This window comes from Heterodontus francisci, chromosome 5 (genome assembly GCF_036365525.1).
Source record: "Heterodontus francisci isolate sHetFra1 chromosome 5, sHetFra1.hap1, whole genome shotgun sequence".
NCBI lineage: Eukaryota > Metazoa > Chordata > Chondrichthyes > Heterodontiformes > Heterodontidae > Heterodontus > Heterodontus francisci.
Genome location: NC_090375.1, coordinates 190,094,413 through 190,116,282, shown reverse-complemented (window position 1 = coordinate 190,116,282; position 21,870 = coordinate 190,094,413). Strand labels below are relative to the sequence as shown.

Below are 21,870 nucleotides of genomic sequence, written 5' to 3'. Positions count from 1 at the left end.
TGTAATGTATTTAAATCAAGATATTTCAAATAATAATACTATTGGTTTTTAATAACCAGTTTTGTTTTAATTATTTCAAGAAGGTAAAACTGTTGCATTGCACTTTGTTTGTAGAAAAATACATTGTTTCCCAGTCTCTCCCAGAAGTGCTGATTTTTGCTGGTGGAATGATCCATGAGCACTTCGGCCAAATCATGTACGAGCCAGACAGAGTTTAGTAGGCCAGCGGGCTATTTGGGGAAGATTTTCCAGTTGGGTCAACAGACAAAAATCGGAAGTAGAGACAGAAAATGCTGAAAACACACAGCAGGTCAGGTAAAGGCCTGCTACCCGACCCGGACCTGACGACATGTGTCGGGTCGGGTCAGGCTGCACTTCCAGGTCCGACATTCAGGCCGGGTCGGACACGCTCTATCACAGGTAAGTGGCTCCACTGTTAATTTAATTTTTGGACTAGAAAGGTGGTTTTGTTATTTTAAGCTTGTGCAGATCAGCAACAAAATGAAAAACGGAAGGTAAGTTAACTGATGGTCGATTGCGGGAAAAAATTGAAGGACTCTGGCCGGGTCGGATATGGTTCTGTCGGGCTTGGGTCGGGTTTTTTTTTTTGCAGACCAGAGCAGGTCTTTAAGGTCAGGCGGCAACTGTGGAGAGAGAAGCAGCATTAACATTTCAGGTCAGTGAACCTACATCAGAACTGGGAAAAGTTAGAGATTTAGCAGGTTTTAAGCAAGTACAGGCAGAGAAAAAGTGGTGTGGGAAGAACAAAGGAGAAGTTCTATGATAGGGTGGAAAACAGGAGTGATTTAAATGACAAAAGGGATGATGTTGCAAGGCAAAAGAAGGTGGTAATGGGGCAAGTAAAGAAGCTAAAGGTGGGTCCAGTAGAGCTGTAAATGGCAACAGCAGAAACATTACCAGGACCTTCTGTCCACAAAAGTGGGAGCAGTGGTTAAAATCTGAAGCGATTGAAATCAATGTCGCGTCCGGAAGCTTGTGAAGTGCCGAATACAAATTGGAGCCCTAACTTTCTTTGGGGTGGGGGGGGGGTGTTTCCCCTTCATATACTTAGGCCAGAGGTACTGAGTGCAGTTAGGGCACCGCTCCTCACACCCACCACATGTCTTGACTCCATATCGCTTAATATCCCTGGCTAGTAAAAAAAAAAATTGATCTCGGATTTTAAATTATTAATTAAGCTGGCATCAAGTGCTTTTTGTGGAGGCAGTTCCACACATCTACCACCCTTTGTGTGAGAAGTGTTTCCCAGATTCTCCTGAATGGCCTGGCTGATTTTAAGTCGTACTGCCTTGTTCCAGACTCGTGCTGGAGGAAGACAGTTTTGCTCTATCTACCTTATCAATTCCTTTCAAAATCCTAAAAACTTCAATTAAATCACTCCTTAATCTTCCATATTCTGGAGAATACAGACCATGTTTATGTAATCTCTGCTCATGCTGTAACTCTTGGAGCCACAGGGAGAACCATTGTGGAAATTTCAGGCACTTGTTTTTCTTCATGCTTGTAAAGAATGCTTATATTAATTGAAATGCTCCAAATTACACACACAAAATGTTAACGTTCACTATCACAAGATAACTATGGTTGAGGAAAGTCATTCAAACCTATCTTAGTTCTTCATACAGAAATTGGCTAAAGTCACTCCATTGTAGCATCCAGTTGTTAACTTATTGTAAGGGTTCCACTTCCACTCTTCTATCGACAAGTTCATTTCATGTATTGGTCACACTTTTTATGAAGAACAACTTCTTGAGATCTGTTGTAAATTTTCCCTCTCCTATTTATAATCTATGTCCCATTGTCTTAGCCTTGCAATTTAATTTCCCAGATTTAACTTTACTGTGCCAGTTACTAGCTTGTAGATGTTTATATGATTGCCTCTCCAGATTCCTTTTGTCCAGTATGAAAAACCCAATTTCCTGCAGTTTTTTATTTATATATCTCATCCTGCTGATTAACCTCATAGCTCTTCTCTGCACTAAGTCTACCAGCAGAATGTCTGCTTTGTGTTTCTGATCATTGCTTTAATTGGACATGTTGAATGTCAAATCTAGGACCTCTAGGTCTCTCTCAACTTCACCCTTGGGTATCTCAACAACATTCATGGAATATTGCCGTCATTTTTCCAACTTGTGTGCAGCATTTTACACACACCTACTTTACGGTGCCATATTTTGCCCAATGGCTTCTGTAATTTCTGAACTGCCTCCTCCAATTCCATTGCCACATCTAGTTTGCCATTGACTGCAAATTTGTCCAATTTATGAATCCAACCATTGATATAAATTAGAAACCATAGTGGTTCCAACACCAATCCCTGGGTATGCAACTCAATATTTCCATTCCCCCTTTTGACATACTTAGTAAGTACCAATGTTTTCTACCCTTCAGTCATGTTCTTATCTATACTTACGATTTACATTGAATCTGTGTAACTATAACAGCTCAATTAAAGTCCTTTGTATGTAGCTTTGTGAAGTCTTGGTATGACACCTTAAGTGTCTTTTCACAATTCGTTTGGGTTGTCAGTACCTCAAAGAAGTCAAGATGATTCATTAGACAGAATCTCCAGTTCACTCCTGTTAATTGATTTCAGTGTTTTATTCATGGGATGTGGTTCAGGACAGCATTTATTGCCCATTCTGAAATGCCCTTGAGAAGGTGGTGGTGAGCTGCCTTCTTGAACGGCTGCTATCTGTGTGGTGCACTCACAGTGCTGTTAGGGAGGGAGTTCCTGGATTTTGACGCAGCAACAGTGAAGAATCAACAGTAAATAGTAATCAACGGGGTGTGTGTGGTGGGTGGGGGGAGGGGGGGGTGGGTTTACCTTACCTATTTTTCTCTTGATGCCATGAGACTTCATGGGGTCTGGAGTCAATGTTGAGGACTCCCAGGAACATTCCCAACTGTGTCACCACCTCTGGTGGAACAGAACATATCCAGGAATGATAATGGAGAAGTCTGAGATGTTGTTTGATTCTGTGGGACAGCTCTCCCAATCTTGACACAAGTCCACAGGAGGACTTTCCATGGTTGACTGGGCTGTTTGTGCCAAAAGGTCATCTGTTGAGTTTTATTACACTTTATCATAGCATTTTAGAGGGCAGTTAAGAGTCAACCACATTGTTGTGGGTCTGGAAGTCATATATAAGATTAGATTAGATTAGAGATACAGCACTGAAACAGGCCCTTCGGCCCACCGAGTCTGTGCCGAACATCAACCACCCATTTATACTAATCCTACACTAATCCCATATTCCCAACAAACATCCCCACCTGTCCCTATATTTCCCTACCACCTACCTATACTGGTGACAATTTATAATGGCCAATTTACCTATCAACCTGCAAGTCTTTTGGCTTGTGGGAGGAAACCGGAGCACCCGGAGAAAACCCACGCAGACACAGGGAGAACTTGCAAACTCCACACAGGCAGTACCCGGAAGCGAACCCGGGTCCCTGGAGCTGTGAGGCTGCGGTGCTAACCACTGTGCCGCCCTGAAGGCCAGACCAGGTAAGGATGGCAGATTTCCTTCCGCAGGGAGCATTAGTGAACCAGATGGGTATGACAATCCACTAGCTATGTGGTCACTGTTAATGATGCTAGCTTTTCATTCTACATTTATTTATTTGAATTCCTTGGCTGCTATTCTGGGATTTGAGCTCCCGTTGCTAGATTGTAGGTCCAGATTGCTGGGTTACTGGGCTAGTAACATGACCACTATGCTACCATTCCTAGTGGGAGCAGTCATGGAATGAAAGACAGTTGGGTAAATCTGTTTTGTTGCATTCTTGAATATGGGCATCATTTTGGCTTGATTTCAGTGTACGGAGTAAGGTCTTAAGACCTTTTAGCTTGTCTTCTGAGTACTTGGAGAAAGTAATCATTTAGCATATTTTGCACAAATCTCTTTGAAACTTGTTTGTATCTTTTATGGTACTCCTCTTACCTATGTAGTACTGAAAGCTTTTACTAATATGTATTGCATTTGCAGCAGTACTCTTTTCTAGGTCCCATTGATCTTCTGGTTACCCTTTTAGTGTGTTTCTGCATATTCCTGTTTCCATCCCTGTGAACTCCTTCCCCTTGTGCCCTATAGGATTTGGAGAACTTATTTTTTCCTCTTGTTAATCCATTTCGGGCCATGTAAATGGAAGTGTCGTCCTTTGAAAATCTTAAGAACTCTGCATAGAATGGTGGAGAACATGCAACAATGCTGTTCTGATGGTTTTGTGGCCAGATGAGAGGGTTTTGGGAATCTGTTGAGCACCATGGCACAAGTGGCAACTCCAGGGTAGCCCCCAAGGACAGAGGCCCAACTGTTCTATTTTTACTTACTAACACTTCACCTGTTACTGCTGAGATGTTGGGCTCCATGCTAAAGAAGACTCTCTTGGGGAAAAGAAGTTCAGGGATTGGCCTGAGAGCACCTCAATAAGTAAGCTTTGTGCTCTTTAGTGATGGCCAGGAAACTGGCTGCCACATCAATCCCTAGTAAAGCATAGCTACCCGACCAGGTCAGACGACGGGGTCCGGCGTTCGGGCTGGGGTCAGGCTGGACACGGATACGGTGCTGCCTTGCTCAGGGAGGGAACTTCTGCAGGAATAGCCTGCTGCCGGAACAGATGATCACAACATTTGGACAAGGTATGTTTGATATAATTAACTTTATTGCGGTGGTCGGGCACGGGAAAAAAAATCAAGGACTCTGGCCCGGGTTGGGTTTGGGTTTGAGTTGGATGTGGTTGGGCTTCAATTTCATACCCGAGCAGGCCTTTATTGTAGAGTGCAGCTAGGATGTGGCAGGAGGAGGGAATAGATGAGGACTTGAGCTGGGGTGATGGTCTATTCTACAGTGGTTAATCAGCGACAGACCTTTGAGAAAGTTGAGAGCTCTCTGCATGAAATGGTGGAGAACATTTTAGGAAAGTACAGTGTTGCATGATGCAACTCCAGGGGCAGTGCAAGCCATCATGGTGGCATAGAGCCACTGTATTGTCAAGCGGACCATAGGACTGTACATGGAGAGGCTCAAGGACTGCTTTTAAGTGCTAAACTCCTGTTAATCATTCCTTGGAGCACCAGTCTGACTAGCTTAGCCAAGGCGACACGGATCTCCTTCTAGCTAGCAGTGGCTGGCATTAATTTCAAACATAGCCTTATTTAAAAGTTAGACGTGAAACTTCTGCCTTGTGAAAAACCTGGTATAGCATATGACTGAACCCCTGATTGAGAGAGTATTTGCAACAAACATAAAATAACTGACAATGATCTTTGCCATTGAATTATAATTGTAACTTTATTTTAACACAGACAGTGTTTAGGTGCATTATTTTATTTTACATATACATTCAGAAACACTTGTTCACACATGATCACTCAGCTTTTCCTAGTATGTATGTATTCTCTATAAGCATGTTACCATACATAAACTGGCACTATATTGGAAAACCAACGTTAATAACTCTCCACATCCACCTGCCCATTCGTTTTCAGCATAATCGATTAGAGAATGTGAAAAGAGCAGATGATGGCTGGAGTGTGTTTCATGTCATCCACTGGATTCGAAATCACAAATGACAGAAGAAACATTACTAATTGAGGAGCAGCGGTAGCAGCAGGATTCAGTATTGAGGAAAGATGTGGATGGTTTGCATTTGTTCTGCATCTCCAGTACAAAATATCTGGCACCATGCAAAGAATACTAACATTTTTCTATTGGAGTTTGGGAATGTATGTACCCCACCCTCATTAAAATATGTGGGGTTTTTCTTTAGTGTTGTATTTGTTCATGGCCTATTGGCATTGTTTACTAGTGCAGAGGCATTTGCCCTTGTGACATGTTTGGGGATGTGAATGCCAGTTATCGCATGCAAGCTGTGAGAAAATTGACCACTGTCACTGAGGTTCTGCTGACTGTAAAGTTGCCATTTTATGCACAAGAAGCCACTGTTAATTTTGACAGGACAAGAAAAAAAACAATTGGGGATACAAATGTGTAAGTATAAAGGTAATAAAATATTATTTCACTTACAAGAACAGTGCAATTCAAAAGAGCACTCGCATAGGAATGGTCCATTGCCCATACCTATGGAATTTAGTTCATCAAACAATCATTCTCAGTGCTGAGAGTTAGCATTAGTTTCAGGTTATAGCTTGTACTGGTAACCTTTCCATGAAATTCAGGTTAGTATAATACCCTTGGTGTTCACAGTTTTACAACATGTAATGCTGCTTATCTTTATTACAGCACCATAAAATTTACATGGTGCGTTCGGAGAATGTTTCAGCAGCTTTAACACACACACAGTGCTATTGAACCGTTTCTTTGGGCCCCAAGCAACCAATGGCATGTGTGTTCAAAATGGAGTATAATGATCTACATAGCAACAGCCAGACAACTTTTTGTTTTATTTTTACACACTGCTAATACATTTAGTAAAACATTAGCAATTGTCTTAATATTCTTTTACAGTAAACTCTGATAGATGTAGTGGAAAATAGCCATGCCCATGTTAAGATGCAATAAACTTCATTGAAAAAGATTAGATTATAGAAATAAGGAACCTATAGAAAAGGCCATTGAAAAGAAAGTTTTAAGAACATTGGCACCTTCATGTCTCATGTTTAAGACCATTATAATAACTATGGAGTGTGTAAGTAAAATATTTAACATACAACTCACAGTCTACTTCTGTTAAAATCACTTTTTGCACATTATCCAGTGGTTTAAGAAATTTAAATAAAAGTTTTATTTGCTTTAAAATAAAATCAAGTTAACAATTTGAATTAAACAACTTTGCATTAAGAACCACAGGCTATAAACCCAATCAGTAATGGATCATATTCGTATGCCAGTCATTTTTTTTTTTGAGGGGGGGGGGGGGAGTAAATGCTAGTTAATACATGAAGTGGTAAGGCTGTTAATATACGAAACAGAGCAAGGATCTTTTTCATTTTTGAAGCATTTCTTTCTGTTGCACTCATTGATGTGGATTTAACGCCGAGCAGGTGAACCTTCACCTTTTTTCCCCTGTTTGGAACAAAAATAAGGATAGAATATTCTACTGAAGGTAGACATAAGTAGCAGATAGCAACCTAGAACAAAAGCAAAAAATGCTGCAAACACTCTGCAGGTCAGTCAGCACCTTTGATAAAGTGTCTACCCTTGAAACGTTGGGGCCTAAATTTGTTCGTGCCCAAAATCCATCCACTGGCCTTATTGTAATAATTCAGGTGAGCTGTGGATGCCAATCAAAACCATGCCACCAAACGCAACCCACCTCTCAGGGTCTGCTGGATGGGAGGGAGGGCCAACAGAAGCCTTGCAATTTGGTTGCATTGGTATGAGCGCATGGCTCCTTTCAACTTCACAAATTCCATGTTTCCTGAGCTGCCTCTAATGGTCGGAATTTAAGGACCACTGGTTAGGTTGCTCAGGACCTGGTATTATCAGTCAAAGCTTACCCATCACAAGCCCTGACTGGGACAAACCAATTTAACAATGTAGGCCTGAAATAGGCACAGGGGCCTCATTGAAATATTAAATTGAAGCTGCAAGGGGCCAAGGTGGACTGGAAAAGGACCCTCAACCAATTTATTGCTGGCCTGAATTCCTATGCAGGTGGAGCACGTGCCTCTGTCCTGCTAAATTGGCTCTCATTGCTCCCATTTTAAGCTCCTAAAATGAGCACAGCTATGTTAAAGTTAGAACCATTAACTCATCTGCTCCCTTCACAGATGCTAACCTTTCTTTCCAGCATTTTCTGTTTCTTGTGTCAGATTTACAATAACAGCCAATTTTATTTTTAACTTCTTGTCAGTAACAAAACCCTCATTGTCATTCAGTGCACATTACAAGACTTGGGCACTGCATTCTCTTAAATTACTATTTAAACATACTAATGTATTGGTATGAAATTAGTCATCTTAATGAGGGTGTTAACCTGCTTAAATGGGGTAATAACTTGTTAAAATAGCAGAGAAAAAGAATGCATTCATTAATCATACTGCACAATTAAATCTCAACCCCAGTGTATTGATTTAAATTAAAAGCAAAATACTACAGATGCTGGGAATCTGCAGTAAAAACAGTAAGTGCTGGAAATACTCAGCAGGTCAGGCACCATCTGTGGAGAGAGAAGCAGAGTTAATGTTTCAGGTCCGTGACCTTTCATCAGAATTATTGATTTAAATTAAGTCATTATGCCCAACATAAAGTGTTGAACGTTTCACTTCATTAGCAACTGTTTAGGTCAAGAAGTGTTGTGGGCGAGTGTACTAATGCAAATCTTTGGTATCTCACTCTTTAGCCTGTTGTGCGATGCACATAATTGCATGGGCAATTTTTATTAAGTCTTTGCAAAAGGTTTGACTAAGGATCCCTTTGCTCTCTATTGTAAATGGATTTGTGAAGATTTCTCTGTTCAATATGCATAGCTACCAGAGGAATTCTTAACCCTGTGTTAGATACAACACAATTCATCACACATTGCTATCTGCTAGTGAATGGAACCCTGGCCCTTGGGGCTTATTTTGACTGTGTGTGATAGTGATTCTGAAGCTCATTCTACATAATTCCTAGTTTTCATTACTATTGACTTAAATGGAAATAGAAATGGGTGGAGATGTAACATGGGCTGCCAATCCACCATCACCTATTTAATTGTTAGCCATGCTCAGTGGGTAGCACTCTCACCTCTCAGTTGGAAGGTCGTGGCTTCAAGTCCCACTCCAATCTAGGCAATCAGTGAGTGCTGCACTCTCAGATGAGATGTTAAACTGAGGCCTTATCTTCCCTCTAACTGATCCCATGATAGTATGTCAAAGAGCAGAGGAGTTATCCCTGCTGTCCTAGCCAATATTTATCTCTCAATCACCATCATTAAAAACAGATTATCTGTGGGAGTCTCGAGCTATATGTTCAGCCTATCTTGTCTGTGCCGGCCATCGAGCACCTATCTATTCTAATCCCATTTTCCAGCACTTGGCCCGTAGCCTTGTATGCTGTGGTGTTTCAAGCGCTCATCTGAATACTTCTTAAATGTTGTGAGCCCTCTGGGTGAAAATATTTTTGATGTGTGTAAATTGGCTGCTGCATCTCCTACAACAGTGACTACACTTTTCCTTCTTTTGCTGTAAAATGCTTTGGTACGTCCGGTAGCCAAGAAAGGCATTATAGAAATGCAAGTCTGTCTTTCTATCGCACAGTCAAAATTACCTGCCTTTTACTCTCAAATGCCCCTCTCTATTGTCTGTATCTGTTAGATTATTTAAAATGAAAACCTCTGTATTTTAGACCAAACATGCCATCAAAATAACTAGCATTTCTCTGTAATGAAAACAAGGAATGCTGGAAATATTCAGCAGGTCTGGCAGCTCTGCTTCTCTCTCCACAGATGCTAACGTTTCAGGTCAGTGACCATCAGAACTGGCAAATATTAGAAATGTAATAGGTTTTAAGCAAGTAAAGAGGGGGTGGGGCAAGAGATAACCAAAGAGAAGATGTTGATAGGACCAGGTTACAGAGAGTAACCAGAAGGTTATGGAGCAAAAGCAAACGATATGTTAATGGTGGGGTGAAAGACAACGTGTTAAGTGCAGAGAGGATGTTAATGGACAGAAAAATGAACAAACATGAAAAAAACAGTGGGTAGGCACAGTAGAAACAAACTAAAATAAAATAAACAAAAAATAAAAAATATCTAAAAATAAAAAGAGGGCCTGTCGTGCTCTGAAATTATTGAACTCAATGTACAGTCCGGCAGGCTGCAGTGTGCCTAATCGGTAAATGAGATGCTGTTCCTCGAGCTTGCGTTGATGTTCACTGGAATACTGCAGCAATCCCAGGACAGGGATGTGGGCATAAGAGCAGGGGGGAGTGTTGAAACGGCCAGCAACCGGAAGCTCAGGGTTATGCTTTCGGAGTGAGCGGAGATATTCCGCAAAGTGGTCACCCAGTCTGTGTTTCGTCTCCACAATGTAGAGGGGCCACATTGTGTGCAGCAAATGCAGTATACTAAATTGAAAGAAGTACAAGTAAATCACTGCTTCACCTGGAAGCAATGTTTGGGGCCTTGGATAGTGAGGAGAGAGGAGGTATTCAGGTATTACACCTCCTGCAATTGCAGGGGAAGGTGCTGTGGGACGGGGACAAGATGGTGGGGGTAATGAGCCAGACCTGCTGAGTATTTCCAGCATTTCTTGTTTTTATTTCAGATTTCCAGCATCTGCAGTATTTTCCTTTTATTTTAATATTTCTCTGTGCATTACACAAGACTATTGACATTCAAATCGGGTGACCTCCAGGCCTCAAGCACCCTGAGGCCTATTGCTTGTAATAGAGGTGAACCACAAAACATCTTTGCTTTCTTGTCATCTCCCTTGACAAAGGTAAAGACAAACATAAGAATATACATTTCCTTTCTATTTGCATTTAAATAAAGTGCTTTAAATGTGAAAATTAGCATTTAGATTGAATCAAGTATTTTCAACTGTAGCAAAGTCAAGGGATGTAGAATCAAATGTTCCTAAAAACAAATCTTTTAGGAGCACAACTTGGGTACCTTCACTGGAAGTAACTGGGAGGGGTAAATGGCCCTTCTATTGAATCAAAAAAAGGGGTGTATATACCCATTAATGTTATTCCTTCAACATGTGTAACCTGCTCCACCACTCAATAAGATCATCTGATCTTCTCAACTCCACTATCCCCACATCCCTTGATTCGCTTAGTGCCCAAAAATCTGTCGCTCTCATTCTTGAATATCCTCAACATGGATTTATGAAAGGAAAATTATGTTTGACAAACCTGTTGGAGTTTTTGTGGATGTAACTAGCACATTAGATAAGGGGGAACTAGTGGATGTGGTATATTTGGATTTGCAGAAGGCTTTGATAAGGTCCACACAGGAGGTTAGTAAATAAAATTAGAGCACATAGGATTGGGGTACTGTATTGGCATGGATTGAAAATTGGCTAATGAAAAGAAATTAGAGTAGGAATAACTGGGTCATTCTCAGGGTGGTAGGCTGTGACTAGTGGGGGTACTGCAAGGATTGCTGTTTGGGCCCCAGCTATTCAAAATCTATATCAATGATTTGGATGTGGGGCCCGACCAATTACCCCCAGTGAGGCAACCCAAACTTACCTGCACTCCTGGCTCCATGTCCTCAGCTGAGCTGCAGTCACAGCAGTGGCCACCGTTCCTGGTGGCGCTGCTGGGACTAAGAGCTGCCAGCCCGCTGATTGGCTGGCAGCTCAACGAGGTGGAACTTCCTCCCTCAAGTGAGTGGTAGTCCCACCTGGGAGCAATTAAAGCCTGGGGGCTTGCAAAATGCGGGGCATTTCCCCGGACTAGGCAGAAGCGGGTTCGCCACCGACTTTTACATTGGTGGCCAGCTCCCGTCCGCCTGACGTAAAAGCCAGTCCTAGGTGGGAATATGAGTTGTGAGGAGGAAGCACAGAGGCTTCAAGGGATTTTAGACAGGTTAAATCAGTGGGCAAGAGCATAGCAGATGGAATTCTCTACCCCAGAGGGCGGTAGAAGCACATTCATTGAGTATGTTCAAGACAGAGATTGATAGATTTATTAAAGCCATCAAGAGATATGGGGATAGTGTGGGAAAATGATGTTGCAGTAGAAGATCAACCATGATCTAGTTGAATGGTGGAGCAGGCTCGAGGGGCCGAATGGCCTACTCCTCCTATTTCCTATGTTTTGATGACTGGAATTCCTGACTCGAGGGCTATGGATACTCAAAAGATTTACAACCCCCTTGAGACTAGATATTTAGCAGAGTTTGGGTGCAAACACTTACTCCACACCTGTTTCTCAGACAACTAGTCGAGACCATTTGGAAGGCATTTGCCTGAAATATCAATTGAAATGGAGTTTCAAACCCAGGACACTCGCAGCTGTAGTATGCTTCTCTAATGCATTGTTAGAACATAGAACATAACAGCGCAGTACAGGCCCTTCAGCCCTCGATGTTGCGCCGACCTGTGAAACCATCTGACCTACACTATTCCATTTTCATCCATATGTCTATCCAATGACCACTTAAATGCCCTTAAAGTTGGCGAGTCTACTACTGCTGCAGGCAGGGCGTTCCACGCCCCTACTACTCTCTGTGTAAAGAAACTACCTCTGACATCTGTCCTATATCTATCATCCCTCAACTTAAAGCTATGTCCCCTCGTGTTTGCCATCACCATCCGAGGAAAAAGGCTCTCACTATCCACCCTGTCCAACTCTCTGATTATCTTATATGTCTCTATTAAGTCACCTCTTCTCCTCCTTCTCTCTAACGAAAACAACCTCAAGTCCCTCAGCCTTTCCTCGTAAGACCTTCCCTCCATACCAGGCAACATCCTAGTAAATCTCCTCTGCACCTTTTCCAAAGCTTCCACATCCTTCCTATAATGCGGTGACCAGAACTGCACGCAATACTCCAGGTGCGGTCGCACCAGAGTTCTGTACAGCTGCAGCATGACCTCGTGGCTCCGAAACTCGATCCCCCTACTAATAAAAGCTAACACACCATATGCCTTCTTAACAGCTCTATTAACCTGGGTGGCAACTTTCAGGGATTTATGTACCTGGACACCAAGATCTCTCTGCTCATCTACACTACCAAGAATCTTCCCATTAGCCCAGTATTCTGCAATCCTGTTACTCCTTCCGAAGTGAATCACCTCACACTTTTCCGCATTAAACTCCATTTGCCATCTCTCAGCCCAGCTCTGCAGCCTATCTATGTCCCTCTGTACCCTACAACATCCTTCGGCACTATCCACAACTCCACCGACCTTCGTGTCATCCGCAAATTTACTAATCCACCCTTCTACACCCTCTTCCAGGTCATTTATAAAAATGACAAACAGCAGTGGCCCCAAAACAGATCCTTGCGGTACACCACTAGAAACTATACTCCAGGATGAACATTTACCATCAACCACCACCCTCTGTCTTCTTTCAGCTAGCCAATTTCTGATCCAAAGCACTAATTCACCTTCAATCCCATACTTCTGTATTTTCTGCAATAGCCTACCGTGGGGAACTTTATCAAACGCCTTACTGAAATCCATATAGACCACATCCACGGATTTACCCTCATCCACCTGTTTGGTCACCTTGTCAAAAAACTCAATAAGGTTTGTGAGGCACGACCTACCCTTCACAAAACCGTGCTGACTATCTCTAATGAACTTATTCTTTTCAAGATGATTATAAATCCTATCTCTTATAACCTTTTCTAACATTTTACCCACAACCGAAGTAAGGCTCACAGGTCTATAATTACCAGGGCTGTCTCTACTCCCCTTCTTGAACAAGGGGACAACATTTGCTATCTTCCAGTCTTCCGGCACTATTCCTGTCGACAATGACGACATAAAAATCAAGGACAAAGGCTCTGCAATCTCCTCCCTGGCTTCCCAGAGAATCCTAGGATAAATCTCATCTGGCCTAGGGGACTTATCTATTTTCACACTTTCCAAAATTGCTAACACCTCCTCCTTGTGAACCTCAATCCCATCTAGCCTAGTAGTCTGTATCTCAGTATTCTCCTCGACAACATTTTCTTTCTCTACTGTAAATACTGACGAAAAATATTCATTTAATGCTTCCCCTATCTCCTCCGATTCCACACACAACTTCCCACTACTATCCTTGATTGGCCCTAACCTATCTCTAGTCATTCTTTTATTCCTGATATACCTATAGAAAGCCTTAGGGTTTTCTTTGATCCTATCCGCCAATGACTTCTCATGTCCTCTCCTTGCTCTTCTTATCTCTCCCTTTAGATCCTTCCTGGCTAGCTTGTAACTCTCAAGCGCCCTACCAAATTGTACCAAATCATCTGTTTTCATGGTTCTCAAACTAACAACTGTCACTTTGCTTCAGATAAAGAAATCAATGTATCAACCTTTTAAAGAATTCTGCAATCAAATTTCTCCCCAGCGCCTCATCCTGTCTCTCGCCTTAGCTTTTCTTTTGGCATTATTTTCTGTGATCCTTCATCACAAGGCTGCTTGGTTCCTGTGGCTTCGTTTGATCAACAGCATCATTCAAGCTAACACTGACCAGCTGCTTCCTGTCACTTGCCAATTTTTGCCAGCTTCATTGTTTCCTGAAGCTACGAGTGCTCACAACTGATTTACCCAGGGAGGTGCTTCGCTGACTCGTGGACTTCCCAGCAGTCGCAATGATTAGATTTTTTTAGATTAGAGATACAGCACTGAAACAGGCCCTTCGACCCACCGAGTCTGTGCCGAACATCAACCACCCATTTATACTAATCCTACACTAATCCCATATTCCTACCAAACATCCCCACCTGTCCCTATATTTCCCTACCACCTACCGATACTAGTGACAATTTGTAATGGCCAATTTACCTATCAACCTGCAAGTCTTTTGGCTTGTGGGAGGAAACCGGAGCACCCGGAGGAAACCCACGCAGACACAGGGAGAACTTGCAAACTCCACACAGGCAGTACCCGGAACCGAACCAGGGTCCCTGGAGCTGTGAGGCTGCGGTGCTAACCACTGCGCCACTGTGCCGCCCCAGTTAGGTTCCTTTCTGGAAGAGCTGTCGACTGCAGTGCTCGGCTGAGCTGAAGCTGATTCTTGCATCACCAGCAACAATTTATATTTATATAGCATCTTTAACATAGCAAAATGACCCAAGACACTTCACAGAAGCATTATTAAACAGAATTTGATACCGGGCCACATGTGATATTAGGACGGGTGACAAAGCTTGGTCAAAGAGGTAGGTTTTAAGGAGCGTCATGAAACGTGCTTTATATCAAATGATTTTTTATGCATTGTCTGGAAACCCAAATTGAATTTTAAAAAAACAGAAGACTAAAGGTGTCTTGAGCTTGCAGCAAAAGATGGCTACCCTAATTTGCATCACTGTACCTTCCACATTCCTATCCATTGAGCTGGAGACACTGGGTTGAAGTGAGCGGCCATAAAAAATGGCGACCCCCAGACGCGGGCATTACTCCGTGATAGTAAATGCAGCAGCTCATTTACAAGGCCCGACGATTTGGAGGGGCGGGCGGTCTGTCCCCGGAAACGTCATCTGGCGCCATTGCGCAGACGTTGACGCCATTTATAAAGCCCTTGCATTTAATTTGAATTTTTAAAGGAATAGACACTTAAAATTTATTCAAACAAATTAAATAAATGTTTCAAGCCTCTCTTCCACATCCCCCCAATGACCAAACAATTCATTCCTTGCCCTACCCTCCTAAAATACTTACCTTGTGCACCTGATCACCCCCGCCCAAAGTGCACAAACTTTCATCTTTAACCTTTCCCACAACTCCCTTGACCAATGCACTGAGAAACTTACCTGCTCCTCCTCCCCACCAGTGTTCCACCTTACATCAACGGTCAGAGATCCAACGGCACAGGACTGCCATCTGCCAGCTCCAATATGGCACCAGAGTGGACGCTGGGTGCGGGTAAGTGTTTAATTCATTACTTAGCATTTTTTGAAATATGTAAGTTTGGCTCCCGCCGCTAAGCGGCGGGTGGGTCAGGAGGTGGGGGTGCCACCACTGGCAATATGGGGCCGGGCCTCTCCCCACCACCACGACCCCTTGACGTCGGTGGGGGTGGGGGGGGTCGGTAAAATCTGGCCTACCATGTCTGCAAAGACCCATTAAGGTCAATAACCTGGGGAATCTGAGTGAGCCCATATCCTGTCTCCATTAGCAAGGCATCAAGGCAGTCACCTGATATATTCAACTGGTGAAGATGAACCACTAAACCTAATCGCGTGGACAATGAGACTACTTAGCTGAGAAGGGGCTCCCAGATGTGAACTCATCAAGCTGTAATGGGAATGCCTTAAGCCCAATTGCTTGAACAATGGGACCCTAGCTGAGAGAAGGGGGATTCCCAGACATGAACTCGAGATTTTTGTTCGTGATCAGGAGTAGGAAACCTGACAGTTTTCCCTTTGATTCCTGCCTGAGGCACTGAGACCAGTAATAGCACCTGACTGTTGCATCATCTAAATCAGCTGGACCAGAAAAAAGGGTTTAAACAGAATGGGCCTGATTTTTAACTCTGTGCATGTGGATAGATTTTGAATAGGTTAAAATCAGGCCCCATGTCCTCAAATATAAATGCATTTTGCCACTTATTCTCACGGTCCACCTCCTGGCCCCGACGAACCTGTTCCCCGACAGTAAAGCCTCTAAATGATGCCAACCCCACAGAGATCAATTGCACTTTTAGATCTATTATTGCTTAAACATTTAAAGGAACGAAAAGCATCCACACAGTTTGTTGTAGCGCTAAATGTCTATTCTGGACTACATGACATCAGCAGGCAAACAAGGCCTAATCTCTTAAAAGCAACTGTCATCACTTTTCGACCTCTTTGACCACCTGTCCTAATATCTTCTTACGCAGGTCGGTGTCAAATATTGCTTGTAGAGCGCCTAGGGCTGTCTTATTACATTAAAGGCACTATATAAATTCGCATTATTGCTGTTGCTTTCTGGTCATTTGACACTGGGCACTGCATTACCAGCGGGAATTGCTGCCTAACAAATAGGAGGACTCTTGCCAGTTTCTGCCAGCCTAACCATGTGAGTGTGGAAACCAGCTATAGTGAGCTACTGCCTCCCCGACTGACACCAGTTACCTTGTGGTCCAGAAATTAAACTTGGATGTTTACTGGTGTCTACGGCACAACTACTGTCTTGCTTTATAAATGCAAGTAGTTGTTGTCGCCGTTGTGTGACATACGGTGTGAAGCTTGTTTTGCTTTTTAATTTGTTACCATTTTGAAAAAAGATGAGAGGGTGCCTGAGCCATCTCTCCGTCCTCTATAAGCCTCCTTTGACTTGGAAGAACCAGCTGCTCCATAATGTGGCCTTTGTCCATCAGTGCCCTTTAAAGAAACCAAAAGGTATATTAAACATGGGAATATAAGTATTTAATTCATTCATAGTAATTGGTTGCTTTAAGATATTTGTGGCAGGTAAAGGTTAAAATTATTAATGGTTTTTCTTTGGTTTTTTTATTCTTTCACAGGATGTGGGTGTCGCTGGCAAGCTGCCCATTCCTAATTGCACTTGACAACTGAGTGGCTTGCTAGGCCATTTCAGAGGGCAGTTTAGAGTCAACCACATTGCTGTGGGTGGAGTCACATTTAGGCCAGAACAGGTAAGGACAGCAGATTTCCTTCTGTAAAGCACATCAGTGAACCAGATGGGTTTTTATGACAATCGATGATAGCAATGGTGCCTTGAAACTGAGACTAGCTTTCAATTCCAGATTTTTATTAATTAATTGAGTTTATTCATTTTAATTTTAATTCCACCAGCTGCCAGACCAGCGTTTATTGCCCATCCCTAATTGCCCTTGAGAAGGTGGTGGTGAGCTGCCTTCTTGAACCGCTGCAGTCCATGTGGGGTAGGTACACCCACAGTGCTGTTAGGAAGGGAGTTCCAGGATTTTTACCCAGCAACTGTGAAGGAACGGCGATATAGTTCCAAGTCAGAATGGTGTGTGACTTGGAGGGGAACTTGCAGGTGGTGGTGTTCCCATATATCTGCTGCCCTTGTCCTTCTAGTTGGTAGAGTTCGCAGGTTTGGAAGGTGCTGTCTAAGGAGCCTTGGTGCATTGCTGCAGTGCATCTTGTAGATGGAACACACTGCTGCCACTGTGCGTTGGTGGTGGAGGGAGTGAATGGGCCTCTGGATTACTAGTCCAGTGACATTGCCACTACGCCACCGCCTCACCAAGCTTTTACTTACTTCATAAGCACCCTGCATTTCACACGATGTGGCAATGCTTACATTGGATGGAAATTATGTGAGGTTTTGTTCATTATAGTGCAAGTTATTGTTTGTAATAATTTGAGACGGCGTAACCAGCTGCCAGTTGATGAGTCGTTACACCTTATTAAAATTAAAAATTAAAGCTGTTCAAAGTAGTTTCTTACAATCTTGGTCCTTTCAGGTGTGGGTTGAGTTTAAACTGTGTAAGATTGGGAACAATCTGGATGTTAGCCGGTTGTTCTTTTCCCAAGGAGAGGTGAGCCTTGGGATACATTGCTGCTGGTGCAGTGGGTGTTGACTCCCTGCGTTGTCTGCAAGAGGGAGCTGGATAGGTTCATGACCGAGCAGAGATTGCATCACATAGAAAGTAAGTGTCTCTATAGATAACACTAGGTCTGTGAGATCTCCTGGACTGAGTTTCGATGACGGGGGTGGTGGGGAGGGGAGTGCTGTCAGAGAGGAATTTTTCAGAGTACTTTTTCCCGTATTTCCCCTGGGTTTTTCTTTTTCTTGCCTCTCCCAGCAGATTACATGGCTTCAGGTGGGAATGGGATGAAATGTTTAGTCATAACGTTCCAGACATCATGGTATGGACCAGTCTTGATGGACCAGCTGGTCTTTTCCTGCCTGTCAATATTGTATGTGTTTAATGATCAGAAGCTAATTTTGCAAGTTAATTTTTAAGTCTTTGGGTAACAGGTACCTCACTGTTAGAATGATTGCTGTGTCTTATACCTTTATGAAGTCACCATTTCCGATTGTTAAAGACAGAGCCTCATTATAGAAGTATGAATATGACTATGTATTATAAACCAATAAAACGGGGTGACACAGTGGGCCACCATATTGGTTTGCACGAGGGACTGCTTGGATGAGAGCCTCTCACACACACACACACAACTCTCCACATAGTGAGGTGACGCTACTTGCTATGACAGGCACTGAGCAAAGCCAACCTTTCTCCACAAGGAGTAAGGAAAAATTGGAATGCCAATCACACAGGCCCATTCTCAGGCGTGTCCTTTTAAGCAAATAGAGGAGTAGGAGAGGCTTAGGAGTAGATCTTCATCGTGGCCCCTCAGCTGGAGATGTTGGAAGACTGAGTAAGAGACGAAAAAGAGAGAGAAAGGAATTTACTGTCGTGCTTTGGATTGGTGCAGAGGTTTTTTTATTATGCATTCGTGGGGTTGTGGGCATCGCTGATATAAAGCCAGCATTTGTTGCCCATCCCTAATTGCCCTTAACTAAGTAGCTTGCTAGCCCACTTCAGAGGACAGTTAGGAGTCAACCACATTGCTGTGAGTCTGGAGTCACATATCGGCCAAGACCTGGTAAGGACAGCAGATTTCCTTCCCTAAAAGACATCAGTAAACCAGATGGGTTTTTAAGAATAATCTTGTAGTTAAATGGCCACCAGTAGTGACACTAGCTTTTTATTCAAGATTTATTAAATTAACTGAATTTAAATTCCTCAGATGCCATGGTGGGATTTGAACTCGTGTCTCGATCATTAGTTCGGGCCTCTGGATTACAAGTTCAGTAACATAACCATACCCTCATTTTATTTATCAATTACAACATTAATAATAGAATGATTGAGCTACTTTGAGTAGTGGCAAGTGAATTGTGATCGTTTCAGTATTGCAATTTTATAAGACCCGAAAGAGAGTATTCACACAGTATTACTGGAAACTGCCCTACAGACTTATCCTTCCTCATGTTGGATACTGTTTGCTTCAGGTGATTCAGGTTTGCCAACCAAAACTTCCCCTTTCATTAGAAAACGGATAAAATTGTTGTATAGGCAGCTGAAAGTCACTCTGCTGACTGAAGGGATTGCCAAAGGCTTACGTGATTCCCACCCCCCTCAATATACCTGGAAGAGCGTGTGGATACCTGGAGTGGTGATGGCTGCAGGCATGATATGCAGATCAAGAAGGCAACCTAAGGCAAATATTTAAATAAGTGTTTGAAGTACACATTACGGGCTGAAATTTACCGGCCCCTCGGAGCCACGGGTTGCAGTGCAGGGGCCAGTAAAATGTTGTGGGGAGAGGCCCGCCTCGACCCACAACGTCAAGAAGGGCCCGCCGCATATTACTGGCGGCGGGGAGATCGCGGTACGGCCCCCTACCACCTGGCGGCAGGTCCTTCATCTGCATATTTAAATCGACAGTAATTATATTCAAATTAACTTACCTACCGTCCCACGCCGATTTTACAGCCTCCGTTCGGCCTTCGCGCGCCTTCGGAACTCTGCATGGAGTTCCGAGGCGAGAACCTGGTACGGTGGGGGGAGTAATAACAATTTCAGGGCGGGAGGGGTGGAGGAGCAGGGAAATCAATTTTTATTGGATGTGGGGATGGTGGGAAGGGGTTATAGGCCAAATGTTATAAGTTTAGGGGGTCAGGTTCGGATAGAGAAAAAGGAATGGGTTGGTCATTTCGGGCATTGAAATGACCATTGGGGGGGTTAAGGAAGGGCCATTCACATATTTTTTATTGTTTAATAAAAATTTCTGTCTGTTTAAAAATTTGAAGTAATTCTAAGGGCTTAAAGCCCTTTAAAAATGGCGCCAGTGCCTGTGCGGTGGCGCCGGATGCCGTTGCCAGCAGGGACACGGACGCCGCCACTACACGTTATCGGAGGTGGGTGCTCCGCCCCCACATTTTAAATCCCGCCCCCCCATGTGCGAAATATCACGGGGACTCTGCAGCAGTCACTGAATGCAGGCACCCCGCTGAGTTTATAGGGTGCCACCGCGGAACTTGAATAAAATTCAGCCCGACATTTCCAATATCACTGAAACATTTATAACAAAAGTAAAAGAAAACGGTTATTTCTTATAACATTGGAAAGTACAATCACATTAAACATTAGCAACAGTATCATACATTATTCATGCAACGTGATGTGTGGGTATTGATTATGTAAGATTTTCTTTTGAAGTACAATTAGTTTGACTCTGCGATGATGAGGTTAACTGATTAGCCTCCAGACACCCTGCTATATCTCAACGTGTGCATGAGTTGCTAAATGACTGTCAATGAAACTCTTACCAGCGAATAAGTGGAGACCGCTGTTGAACCTCACCTTGTCGGCAACTAACATTGGCATTGGCCAAGATAACAACTGAGAATCCCAGAGGGCTATGAGCCTCTCATTCTGACAATGAATAGTCATCCCTGGTTACAGGTACAGCCAAAGCAAACGTGGAAATTTGTAATTTGATGGCACAGTTTTCCCTGCACCTTAGCTCTAACTGATGTCAGCACTGCATGAGTCAGTGAATGGCAAAGCAGCAATGAACTGAGTTGCTGAGTTTTTCAAGGAGCTGTGACACAGATTGAAGCATTGCCGCAAAGAAATGACATACGACCCAGTCTCACACCATCTACGGTGCACACGAACAGCTGAATAACTAAACAGAAGATAGACCGTGGCAACTATGTCAGCCTCCCTCTCTCCCTCCACACCCCCCCTCCTATCAGTAACATAATCCCCCCCCTCACAACCTACTTCCTGGGGGTTGGCCCCAGTCTGATTTGGCAGCCTCAATCTGACCAGCTGCCTTGCTTGGCAGCTCCCAGCTTGCCTGCCAGATTTAAATGGGGCCGGGACCTCAAAACCACATGGGGATGGGAGGGCTTCACCGCCAGAATAGGCAGCCGACCAGTGTTTCCTCTACCACTCAGTCATCCCAGTAAACTTATTTCAGCATCAGTAACATTGAGGGGCCAAGGGCAAATGTTCCTCAGGACTGAGACTGTGCTAGAACAACACTTGCTTGTTGTGCCTTAGCGTCTCCTTGTAAGATTTATTGAGACGTATGATTTACCTGCACAATTTCAATCTGGTGGAAACATATTTATAAATACACACACAAGTAAAAATCTGAGGTTAACTAAATAGGTGCAGAATTGGAACCTTGATGTGATTTAGCAATAATGAGGAACATATTACGACAACAACAGTTTTGCAACAGGCCCCACGAATGAAATAGCACTGAACCAGCTTATTTACAAAGAGTTAC

At 43.3% G+C, this 21,870-nt stretch overlaps 1 protein-coding gene across 1 annotated transcript in view; it reads right to left on the bottom strand.

Moving 5' to 3' along the window:
* Positions 1–6,352: 6,352 nt before the first annotated feature.
* LOC137370193 (myelin basic protein-like) overlaps positions 6,353–21,870 on the bottom strand; it is a 221,453-nt gene continuing 205,935 nt past the window's right edge. Inside the window, exons 8-9 of the mRNA XM_068032487.1 lie at positions 16,834–16,944; positions 6,353–7,055 (exon numbers count right to left, since the gene is read on the bottom strand). Coding sequence (XP_067888588.1) covers positions 7,020–7,055; positions 16,834–16,944 — 147 coding nt within the window. The 3' untranslated portion in view covers positions 6,353–7,019. The remainder of the gene's footprint in view (positions 7,056–16,833; positions 16,945–21,870) is intronic.